We start from the raw sequence: 11,885 nt of genomic DNA, 5'->3' as shown, positions 1-11,885 counted from the left end.
TGGGTCCTACCACCTAACAACCAGTTCTAAAAAGGGAATAAAATGAATCCCTCAACAAATGTTGCCATTTGAGGTGGCAATTTTCACCTGTTGATGGTAATAAAAGACAGAAATCCGCACCCCACCCCCAAAAAACCCACCTCAATACAATCCTGTAATTGTTAAAAAAAATAATGACTTGCAGCATTTGAATGTTATAATGTGCAATATGTCCATAAGAATGAAGTACTACATTGAAGTCTGATACTCAGGTATAGGTCACATGTCTTAAATATATGGAAAACTTTGTAAGTTGTTAAAATTCAAGCAGTCCTCACTTGTACACTCAAAATATCGCTACCTAGACTTAAATATATATATATTTTTCACCTTTCTTCTTTCTTTGACACCTGCTCACACAGGTGCTCTGAGCACGAAAAACCTTAATAGTAATCCAGGGTTAGAAAAATAGGAAAAAGATGTGAGCCGGAAATAAGTTTTAGTTAAATTATAAAGTACAATTATTCGAAAGACCATTTATAAAATTTGTCCCTTGGAAACTGGAGTTTCTAGGTAGAGATGTGGAAGAATTGTTTTCTATGAAGGAGACGGCAGCCAATTAAATTGCTCTCTTCATAAAGAAAATATTTCACTGACAGCCACAGGGTTGATTTGTAGGTTAATTGTTAGAAGCATGACCAGTTCGTTAGTTAACATGCTTGGGCACTGAATAAGCTAGTTTGTAGTTCACTTACATCTGAACAACTTGTTCACGTGCAGATTCTAGGAAGTGTTTATTTATTTATTTGAGCAAAAACTACTGTGTACAGAAGCAGGTTTTTTTTTTTTCTTTGTGGGGATTAGGCACCAAACCATTTATATTCTCAATGAGGATGCTGCCCTCCTGCTGCCCTCTCTTGGGGGACCGTAACCCTAAGCACCCGGCTTCTCAAGTTCCCTAAAGCAATTACAAAGGCACGTCCTCTAAGCCACCCGTTCCCACCCCAAACGAAAATAATGACCTGCCAACCTTTCAAACATTTTAAGACAAGATAAACCACCCTACAGGAAATAGCGTGACTTCAAAGTAAACAAGTTCAAGATTCCTTGTCTTAACCTCAGGTATTTTCGCTGGAGGGATTAAGTCTTTAGTCTTTAGGCGCCCAAACTCTACCTAGCAGAACAGATACACCATTTGCAAATACTCTTATAGCTTTCTTGGACCTTTCACATAAAAATAAGCATACCTTCTAAGTCAATACCTCTTTTTTGAGGGTGGGGGAAGTCTTACATTTAGGTAACAATTGTTTCCAGTTATGTATAAGCAGAAAACACAACACAGGGAGCCTGCAATTTGAATGTCTTTTTAAAATAAGAAACTGCCTCACCGCCCCCATCCCAAGTGTAGGAAGGTACCAGAAACAGTTTACTGGCCAAGAATAGAAGAGGGGAGTAGGAGACAGGAGTGGATCTGCAAGAAAAAACTATCGCTAGGGGGAAAATCGCCTGCATATAGTAAAATGGGGGAGGGGAGGACTTAATGCTCTTGGAGTTGTGAGCTCCTGCCCCTGCCTCTGGCGTGGAAGTTGGGAAGAGGGGGTTCCTCGACACAGCGCCCTGATGAGCCGAGCCAACGTTCCTGCCTTGGGTTGGTGCACGGACTACAAACATGAACGCCGAGGACCCTTGTTTCAAGTCAACGAATCTCTGAGCCCTCCCCAGCACCTGCAGGCCCCCATCACCCTGCAACCAGCCCCTGCCTCGCGACCCCACATCTCAGAACTCTCGTGAGCCGGTCGTTAACTGCGGACCCCAGGGCAGCGGGCGGGCGCTGCTCACGCGCTACCATCGCGCCGGGCTACCACGGCACCCGGTGCGCCGGTTAAGGCCGGAGAGTTTGCGCAGAAAATGGTAATCCTGCTAGCCGTACCTGGCCGAGGATTATTCCGGCTGACGGTTTGGTTTGGGGGATACGATTTTCCCATTCAATTGAATCAGACCCAGCCCGGCAGGTGGGAGACGAGCGGCCAGCGTCTCTCCACTTCCTCCTCCCGCCCGCGCTTCCACCTGTTTGGGGTAAGTCGAGCTGGAGCGCAAGAGGGGCGGCCGGCACTGCAGCCGGGCGCCGGCGAACTTGGGCGCCGGGGCCGAGCAGCCGACGCGCGGAGGCGGAGGGCAAGCGGGCTCCGAGCCGGGGTACGCGGCCCGCCGAGCTGGCCTTTCTGGGCCGCAGCCGGGCGGGGGAGGGGAGCGCCGGCGCCCCGCGCGAGTCCCTCCCCCCACCCCCCTCCCGCCTCAGGCCGGCTCGCTCTTCCCGGCCCGAGCCCGCCGGACCACCACCTGCCCCCGCAGCTCAGTCACCTGTTTCGCTCTGCGCAGCGCCATCGCCGCCCGTGTGGCCGTCGCCGCCAGCTCTCAGGTCCGCCATGGTGCTCCGATGACGCTCCGGGAGAGCCGCTCCGCCCTCTTCCTCGGCTTGGCTCCCGCCGGCCAACCCCCCTGCCGGGCCCCCGGCCCAGACAGGTGAACGCCGTCAGGGAAGGGCGGAGGAAGGAAGGAGCGAGCGCTCGCGAGCCCGAGGCGGCCTGGGCCCGGCGCGCGGGCGCGCCCCCTCGTGGGCAGGTGCGGCGTGGCAGCCACTCCGACCCACGCGGCTGGGTTTCCGCAACCAGAGAGCGGGCGGAGCCAGGCACCTGGGCCTCGAGCTTCAGGCCCCGGCTGCCCGCACCTCGAGGTCTGGAGGCGGGTCGGCGACGCTTGGTGGCGCTATGAACTGGGACGGTCTGAGGATCAGTCAAAGTGAGGCGAGAGCCTGCGGACGCTCTATTCGTCTCTGAGCTCTGAAGCAGCCAGGTCAATGTTACTTTCGCCAGGACTGGCGTTCGTGCTGACAGCCGCCAAAGAGTATGATGCCACGTGGAAAGCCGAAGTACACGAGCTGGATTCCACACTGCGGTCCGGTCTCCATTCTGCACTTTAGGACGCCATTGTTGATGACCTGTCTTTTCACCAGGCTTCTATATCTGATGAACCCCAGGGCATACAGCTTAATGAAACTTGTGCCCAGTGATGTGGCTTTTCTTATTCTTGATTTCCGGTTAGCAACTACCCTGTGACTCCTGTCTTGCTCCGGAAGACCAGGAAAAAAAGTTTCTTTTTTTAAAGAAACATTATTAGCTGCGGAGAAACCAATTTCTGCTCTAATAAGCAAATAAACGTTAAGCAACAAAATGCTGAGAAAAGAAAAGTAGCCTGTATAAATGGAAACATAAAGGAACAAAACTGAGGAGCGCTCAGTTCTGCCTCGTTACGCAGAGATGTACTCCCACAGACTCGGTCGGCTGAACACAAACGGCAAGCTCCCAACAGTTTTCAACCCTTTCAAGGACTTCAGCAGAATCTAGTGGACACCCAAGCGTGCCTGAGAACGGTGTTGGATTTCTCGCTAGGGTGACAATTCTTACCATCCTTGCATGCACATCCTGCCACTCTGAGCCCAGCAGTGGACTGGTTTCGTTTGGTTTACTGGGTCACTGGCTGACTAGGTAGAGGTTTTGCTTAAGGGACACTTGTGCTGTGGTTTGTAGTCATGGATTTTCCCTTAGTGCCATTTCTACAGTGGACAAGGCAAACTGATCATTTAGCAATATGAGCTTCCTAAATCACTTTCAAATAACTCTTATCACACTTCTAACCGATAAAAATAAAACACCAGGTGGGTGGAAGTAGTTTCAGACCTCAGCTTGGGCCCAAGCAAAGATATATTTTACTACATTGTCACCAGAGTTTAAGACACTTTTCCTGTGAACATCAGAAAGACCCCCTAAGCTGAATTTTGAGAGTTGAATTCTCTGGAAGAACCTTGGGAAAAGGAGGTGATTTGTTTTCAAAAGGAGGTGTTTGTTTTCTGCTATACCATTTACTGAAGTAAACCAATGAGTTCTTTCTTTGACTCCCCACCCCCCAAAATATCGAAGACTAATTGGTGTTTTTATTTGTATGCGTGTTTGGTTTTTGTGTGTGCTTATCCCTTCTCTCATTCTTTTGATAACTTATGTTTCAGTTTGTCACAAGTTACACAAAAATAAATGCAATAAGAAACGCACCAAAATTCTTCACTTGGGCCCTGTACAGACTTTGCATTCCAAACCTCACGCGGTGTCTGTAACAGGGTGGACTGTTGCGTGAATGCAGGAATGGATGACGTCTGTTAAATGTCACACACCACCACGTTGTGCTTTCTGTTGTCCTTTACTTAGAACATGGAAGCCATCTGTCCTGAGCTCTCACATCCATCTCGGAATCTCACGGAATCATCATGATTCCCTTTCCTGGGGAAGAGCTGAACTTCCTGATGCCACCTCCTCCGCTCCTGCCTCCTTTGAAACCTCATCCCTCCCTCCTCCCTACTCCTCAAGTGCCTCCATTCAAGGCGCTCTGCCCCCAACAAATACATTTAGGAGTCTTTGATTCAGAACATTTCTTCCTTTGACTTCCACCCTCCCAATCTCTTGTCATACATTTTGTTCACCAAAGGGTATACATGTGTGGACTCCAGTACCATCATCAGCGTATCATCTTTGTTTAACCAGCTGTGGTCTTTCTTACCTGTCTATAAAAACTTTCTAGGTCACAAAATCAAATAACCTGTTATTCTTTTTTAATCCGTCATTCCCTTAGACGTTCTGCAGCACTCGACCCTGATCGTCTTCCTCGTGACCTACACCACTGGCCTGGTTTTTTTTACATTCCTCTGTGACCAGTTCTTTTGTCCTTTTGGGGACTTAAACTCCTCCTCCTTCTCGACTTGTCCCCAAACTTCCCTCCTCCCCAAATCTTAGGCCATAACCTTTCTGCTCTACTCTGTTTCTCACAGTCCTCATTTACTATTATCTCCATCCAAGTGACTCCTACATCCAGAATCAATGCTCTTGACCTCAGTCCTGACTTCCACCCATACATTCTCAATGGTCTCCGCACATTCTAGCACGATGCCCTGCCATTCATTCAACATGTCCCAGACCAGCACCGCCCCAAACTTGCCTATTTTTGAATCCTTCTCTCACTCACATAGGCTTAACATCTATCCTTTAGCTTTCATTGTCATCACTGCCCAAATCCGTGTTTCCAAATCTTGTCAATTCATTGTTCTGATTCCACCTTCTCAATTCCTATTGCTCTAACTCTTACTAGACCCTCATTCACATCTGAAACAGTCTCTGAACTGCTCTGTTCAATTTCCGTTCCCCCTAATTTACCCAACACAACTTCACCAGGTTAATCTTCTAATACACAGCTACTTTACACACACCCACTCCCTTGCTCAAAAAAAACTGAGTCCCCGTTTCTACATAATTAAATACTAACTTCACTTCCCTCCCTGACCACCCCCCAATCATATCCTGAGCTCTCTCCTATCCCATTTTCCACTTCTCATCTCTATAATTTATATTTCCAGCCAAGTAAGAATTTGAATGAGTTAAAATTTTTGTGTGCTTTAATGCAATATAAAAGTTGTTCACTTTCTCTAGAACACCTTGAAAATCTCTTTCTGCCTTTGTTCTTGGAGCTCTTTGCCCAGAGCGACTTCTCCAGTCCTGACTAATTTAATAATTCCTTCCTTCCAAGGCCTCCTCAGTGAAGCCTGTTCCACCTGCCCAGGCTCCCAGCAAGCCTGTCCTCTGAACCTGTCCAGGGCCTTCTGAGCTTGCCACTTGTCCAGCCTTTAATACAGACTAGATGTGATTTGTTACTGCAAACCTGTCTCTTCAACCTGATACGAATTACGTGGTGGCAGGGACTTTGTCTTCTCTTTCTCTATAGATGTCCGTAAAGTCTGGAGCCATCAGTTATTTGATTTGTTGACAGACTGCAGATGTCCTTGATGACACACGTGCCTTACCTGCATTCTGAATTTGATGGGCTTCACGTATCTCTCTCCTGCTGCTACAGCGCCTCACACAGAGTAAGCATTCCAGTGGGTTCGCAGTGATTCCGCACTGTCACACTGTTTCATGTGACGGCTTGGGAATGAATGAAACAAAATATGCAATGACAGAATTGGGAGAGAGAGGTCAAAATGTGGTTAAAAAGAAACATTGGATCTACCTTTCCCAGCAAATTCCAGTTTTGTTTCTCTAATGAGACTGCCGCCAGCACCCATGCATAACTGTTTTGTTACAAACCGTCTTTCTGGGTTCAGCTCTGGACCTTCACTTCTCTGTAAAGCCTTTCTTGACCCCCTCTGGCAGTTAGATGTAACTATAGCACTTACTACATGTACTGTTCTTTTATTGTCTTGATTCCACGTCTGACAGTGAGCTTCAGGGCCAAGAACTGTGTCTTCTTCAGGCACAGGATGCAGTACCCAGTACGTATTTACTAAGTACTTTGGAATGAATAATGAGGTAACACTAGCAGGCGGCATCGCAGTGTTCACTACCTGCTAAGCATTGCACTGTGCACCTCACCTGCATTATTTTATTTAAATCTCACCACAATCCCATGTTATTTCCCCCGTTTCAAATGAGGAAACTGAGACTTGGAGAGGTTAATTAGTTTGCCCAAGGTCACCAGTAAGTGGTCGTTTTGCTCCAGGCCTGCGTACTTAGACTCTTGCTGCACTAAATGAACAATGAATAGTAACCATCTGACGGCCACCTCAATGGAAAGGGGCTGTCCCTGTATCTCTCCAGGTGGCACTTGGAATTAGGAGGTGTTTTAAGGATAGTTTTAAGTTATCTGTAGAGCTTTGTAAAAAGACCTCTGGGCCCTACCCCAAGCCAATAACAACGGTTTCTCTGAGGTGGCAGCATCGATGTAGTTTTTAAAGCATCCAGGTCATGATAGTGTGAAGCTGGGTTGAGACTCACTGGCCTAGGTGGATGCCAAAGGCCTTTTAATGCAAACCTTTCATGAAGATTGGGCCATAATGGAATTGCCTTCTTTTGTGACTAAGACCCAGCATTCTGGAAAAAAAAAACAAAAACAAGAATTAAAAAAACCTAGTGATGGTCGTCTGGGAATGTATTATGAACCATGTAGGGAGAGTGGAATGTTTGCCCATAGATATAGGGTAAGAGGAAGATCCCAAGGGGAGATTATATCATTAAAGAGTTGGCTGAAGATGGGTAGCATGATCCTATATACGGTCTAAAAAAAGCACTTTACCATTACAGGTGGGGATATGAACTGTGGCTTAATAAAGAAGTTACCCTGTGTTTCAATATGAGTGAAATGATATATCATTTAATTTATACCTCACCTCTTTGAGATTTCCCCACAGGACACAGGAGGCAACTATCTGTCCTCAGGATTGGGATGTAAGAAAAAGATGCACCTATGTTGTTGCAAGTATCAAATGAGGACATATCGGTGAGGACTTTTCGCATACTCTAATGCAATATACAAAAATTATATTGTATGCTGATGGGACTTCCCTGGTGGCACAGCAGATAAGACTCTGTGCTCCCAATGCGGGGGGCCTGGGTTCGATCCCTGATCAGGGAACTAGATCCCACACGCATCCCACAACTTAGAGTTCGCATGCCACAACTAAGGAGACTGTGAGCTGCAACTAAGGAGCTGGCAAGCCACAACTAAAGGAGCCCTGGAGCCGCAACTAAGGAGCCCACCTGCCACAACTCCAACCTAATGCAACCAAATAAATAAATGAATATTAAAAAAAAAATATATATATATATATAGTATGTTGATTTTTACATACATTTTTACATAGATGCCTCCGGTTTTATCAAAGACTGTTCTGTATGGATCAAATCATGATACAGCTCTGATATTTCTATCTTGCATAATAAACAGGTTCCTCTGTATTTAAGAAATTTGTTTATGTCATTCATCCACCTAGGAGCTTCAGACTTCATCCTATTCACATGGGCAGGCTTATAAAATATAATATGTATCCAGCTTAAAATAAAAATATTTCCCTCAAATATGAGAACTAAAATTAAGGGAATAGAAAATGCAGTGTTCTCCACTGGGATGCTATTTGCAGCCCCTTTGAGGTACACAGTAGTCATCCATGGTAACTTGGGGCCTTGAGAAAAAGACACTGACTTTCTTTTATTCTGTTTTTCCACGTTCTCTCTTTTACCACTCTGTAGCCCTGAGGAATAACTTGGACGTCAGTTGTTCTTTGACTACTTGAAGGGAAGACAGATTCTATTAAACATTAGAGATGAAGAAATGGTTAGAATTTTGACACAGTAATTATCTAGATTGCCAAAACAAAATACGAATTCTTTAGAATTTATCAAAACAGTATGTCGAGAGTCTTTTTACTTTTTAGAGTAAATATGACACAAGGGGTAGCTTTAGAACAAGCTAACGTTACTAGGATTCAGGCAGGTGCAACTGGTACAGTTCAGTAGTACATAAATGACTCAAACAAATGTACTCTAGACCGGAAACTTAAGTTACAAAATATAGTCAATATTACAATTAATACAGGTGAGTAAAAACCATTGCTCTCAGATTCTGCACACTTAAAAAAAAACCCATGAACTTTATACAATAATCAAAATCACGCATTTCTACTCAAATTATTAGGGCATATTACAAACACACATAAGCCTAAAAAGTTATGGTCACATTTTGGTTTTGTTCCAGTGATGCACAATCACATGAAATGTTCTATCTGTTTCGTGTGAAATAAACATTTGGCTGAAGTGCTATAGCCGCTGAATTAACAATATTTCCATAAAAATGTTCAGACTAAAATAATCCCAAACATCGCAGTGTTTAGGATTATTTTGAGAGTCCTTACAAAGAGTCCTTATGAATCATAGAAATAGAAGCAGTTAGGAAATTTCAGTGTATTTTGTCTGTTTTGTTTTTTTTAACACGAGTAAACAAATACTGGATTTAAAGTGCAGCTTCTTTCTCCTCTCCCTTCGATTCTCCCTCGCCTAGAAGATCAGGTCTGTATTCGTTTTTAGAATCTCCAAGGAAAGTTGGAAACAAATTGAGCGACAGTCAAGTCTGTTTGTCTCGAAAGTCAGTGATGGCTTTCCACAGTGTACACAGCATCCCGCCCCTGTTTAAAGACAAGAACATGGTGAAGAGATCACTTCATTTGAAACAATGCCCTTGAAATATGAAAGTGACTTCTTAGTTTTCAGTGGCTCTGATCAGAACATGAAGATCCCAAAGTCTTATCACTCATTATGTATTCTTTTTGTATATATTTTCTCCTCATCCCTCCATGCCTTTCCTTTCCACTCCCACAGACTACCAGGGCCCAAAGTGTCATTTTAGACATTCTGCACTTTTGAAATGTGTCTTTCTAGAGGTGGGTCAGAGTAATCATTATGTATGTGCTTGGCCTGATGGAAAAAACAAATTATTATAAGAAACTATCAGATTATAGCAGGTATTTGGATGGCAAATCAGTACCTCATCCTGCTATTTCTATTAAGCATGATGCAATCACGAACCAAATTAGAGCATTTGTTTAAGGCAGCTTTAGAATATCTGTATGCTCTTAATCTGATGTGTTATCAAGAAAAGTCTTCCAGCTCACTCTGCATTTACCGATATAGACACATTGCTTATTAGAGCTCCCAATAATAGCCTGCTACAACTAACTCAGGTTTCTCAGAGCAGCTGAGAACTGGAGAGCTTCACCCAGGACTGTAGAGCTAGTTAGAGCTAGGTAGCGACACAGGACGGAAGGGACCCAGGCTTCTTGATCTCAGCCCAGTGCTCTTTCCATCACGATGAGACTGAACAGAAAGAAAAGTGGTACCTTAGTCTCAGGCATTTTAAATCGTCACGTGTAACGTAGTAGAGAACATCTGCGAGTGAATAATCCTCGGCCAAAAACTGTGGAGAAAGTAAAATATGCACGAAAGTAAGATGTTTTATGTACTTTCAATAAGTAGCAAACCAGCCATAATGTAAACATTGGCAAGAACGAAAAAAAAATCTAAAAGGAAATCCACGGAAGACATAAACTTTTGGAATTATTAGAAAACAGGTCCCCCTATTACAAAATAATTACAAAGAAATACATCCATATGCCTTCCAGGAGCAAAAAGATTACAAGCAACACAGAATTTCTGATTGGTCTTGTGATGAATAGATAAGACTTGCTTGTAATTACACCTGCTGCTTATAAGATAATGTTTTTATTCAGGGTTTACTGCTTTGTAGCTTTATTTTTCTCCAGTGGATAAAAAGTGTTGCTTCCACTTAATTTCTGATAAAAGGTACTTTCCGATACTTACTACAAAATCAGAGTCCTGAATTTAAGTGAAGCTTTTAATTCTAAATCTTTTAAGAAGGGCAGTGATTTCAATTACTACTCCTTAATTTTGATTTGAACCTAAGTTAGAGGGAAAAATATTTTGATGAACTTGATTGGATACATTATTTCCCACACGTAAGAGAGTCCTTTAAATTTATTTAATTTGTTATGCAGATTTCTAAGGAGACCCTACATTTTATGTAGTGGTCCAATAAATTATCAAGTCAAGAGAAATACATCTTTATTCTTAGTTGTTTAAAAAATTTAAATATAAAACTGAAATCAATGTAATATTGTACTGAGGCTCTTTCTATAAAACAATAAAAATATAACCTCTTACTATGTATATATGTGTGTACATATTATGTAATCTTAAAACATAAAGAAATGCTATTCATGCTGACTACAAAAGCTCCCCACAGGGAGCAGAGATGAATTAGGTTCTTATAGACATAATATAGTTTATATAGAAAGTGTCTGTTTCTGCCATAAGTTCACGAACTAGTCTAGTTTATTAAGTAGCAATAAATAGCTGCTGCCCAGTGGAGTCTAAGAATGTCACAAGAGAATTAAAAAGTTAACACACAAGAGAAAGAATCAGAAACAGAAGAACTTTTTTCTTTCAGTTCTGTCTTGATTTTTCCTACTCTTTTTTTTTCCCTACTCTTTATTTTCAACTCAAAAACATAAAAATCCTTAGGAGTTCTGGACCACAGCGCTTTCACCTGCCCTGCACATTCTGCACCTCTACCCCCAAATAGTTTTCCCTTCTCATCTGCCCCCCCCCCCCCCGCAGAACATCCACACAGATAGTGTATTCCTACATATTCCTACATATTCCTACATATTCCTTTAGACTTCAGCTCACTGGTCATCTCAAAAAACCTTCCCCAGCTTCTCCCTCCCTCTGTCTCGTAACACTTGATAACCTTTCCTTCACAGAATTGACCGGGACATAATTACACTTGTACCTATGGGATTATTTGATGATCATCTGCCTACCCTGGTCTGTGAGGGCAGGGTTGGGTCTGCATTTCTCACCAGTGTACCCCCTGTGCCTAGCACATAGTAGGCACTCAACATTATGAAACAAAGTGAAAGAATGCTTGTCCCACAGAATGTTTTCTTTACCCGACTTATAGTGTCTTCATCGGCTCCATTTTCTCTCAGCCATTCAGTAAGTTCGGAATCTTCAGTATTTGCGCCAGGAGAATTCAGGTGACACGCAGGCAAACCAGGAATATCTAGAACAGCATTGGGAGGAGGGAAGGACGTTCTTAGCTTCAGCTAACAGAGGTCATCTGAGACCCTCCTGGTCAACATTTATTGATACTTTAAAAGATTTTTCTCTATCAGAGTATAATTAATAGAAACCATTGAGATTGGTAGTCTACATGACAATATAAATAAAACTCTTTAACACTGCTTACTATACTAGTAAATGGAGAGTCAGTGACAATAATTAATGATACTCCCACCTTATAGTTTCATATCAATTTTATAGCTTCGTAGAATAAAATGGTACACCAAAATTGTACTGTGTGTTTTTCATGCAACAAAGATGAGCATGATTAGCAGAGCGCCATATAATTATAATAATCTCTTTTTCCACTATTTGCAATAATATGGAAGGACCATA

The 11,885-nt window shown here is 43.2% G+C and overlaps 2 protein-coding genes across 8 annotated transcripts in view; both read right to left on the bottom strand.

Annotated features, from left to right (window-relative positions):
• MAP7 (microtubule associated protein 7) overlaps window positions 1-7,410 on the bottom strand; it is a 167,794-nt gene extending 160,384 nt beyond the window's left edge. Inside the window, exon 1 of one of the 5 annotated variants that reach the window (XM_027085567.1) lies at window positions 2,341-7,410. In XM_027085567.1, the coding sequence (XP_026941368.1) occupies window positions 2,341-2,407 (67 nt within the window). In that variant the 5' untranslated portion in view covers window positions 2,408-7,410. The remainder of the gene's footprint in view (window positions 1-2,340) is intronic. The other 4 variants (XM_027085537.1, XM_027085558.1, XM_027085548.1 and 1 more) reach the window with 4 other exon arrangements.
• An 837-nt stretch (window positions 7,411-8,247) lies between these two features.
• Window positions 8,248-11,885, bottom strand: part of MAP3K5 (mitogen-activated protein kinase kinase kinase 5) — a 212,996-nt gene continuing 209,358 nt past the window's right edge. For all 3 annotated transcript variants that reach the window (XM_027085499.1, XM_027085508.1, XM_027085517.1), the window contains exons 28-30: window positions 11,378-11,490; window positions 9,746-9,822; window positions 8,248-9,034 (exon numbers count right to left, since the gene is read on the bottom strand). In XM_027085499.1, the coding sequence (XP_026941300.1) occupies window positions 8,974-9,034; window positions 9,746-9,822; window positions 11,378-11,490 (251 nt within the window). In that variant the 3' untranslated portion in view covers window positions 8,248-8,973. The remainder of the gene's footprint in view (window positions 9,035-9,745; window positions 9,823-11,377; window positions 11,491-11,885) is intronic.

Source organism: Aethalodelphis obliquidens, unplaced genomic scaffold (assembly GCF_003676395.1).
Source record: "Aethalodelphis obliquidens isolate GAN/ISIS:26980383/991018 unplaced genomic scaffold, ASM367639v1 scaffold3, whole genome shotgun sequence".
In the NCBI taxonomy this organism is placed as follows: domain Eukaryota; kingdom Metazoa; phylum Chordata; class Mammalia; order Artiodactyla; family Delphinidae; genus Aethalodelphis; species Aethalodelphis obliquidens.
Note: the sequence above shows the minus strand (reverse complement) of the source record. Positions and strands in the feature narration are given on the sequence as shown.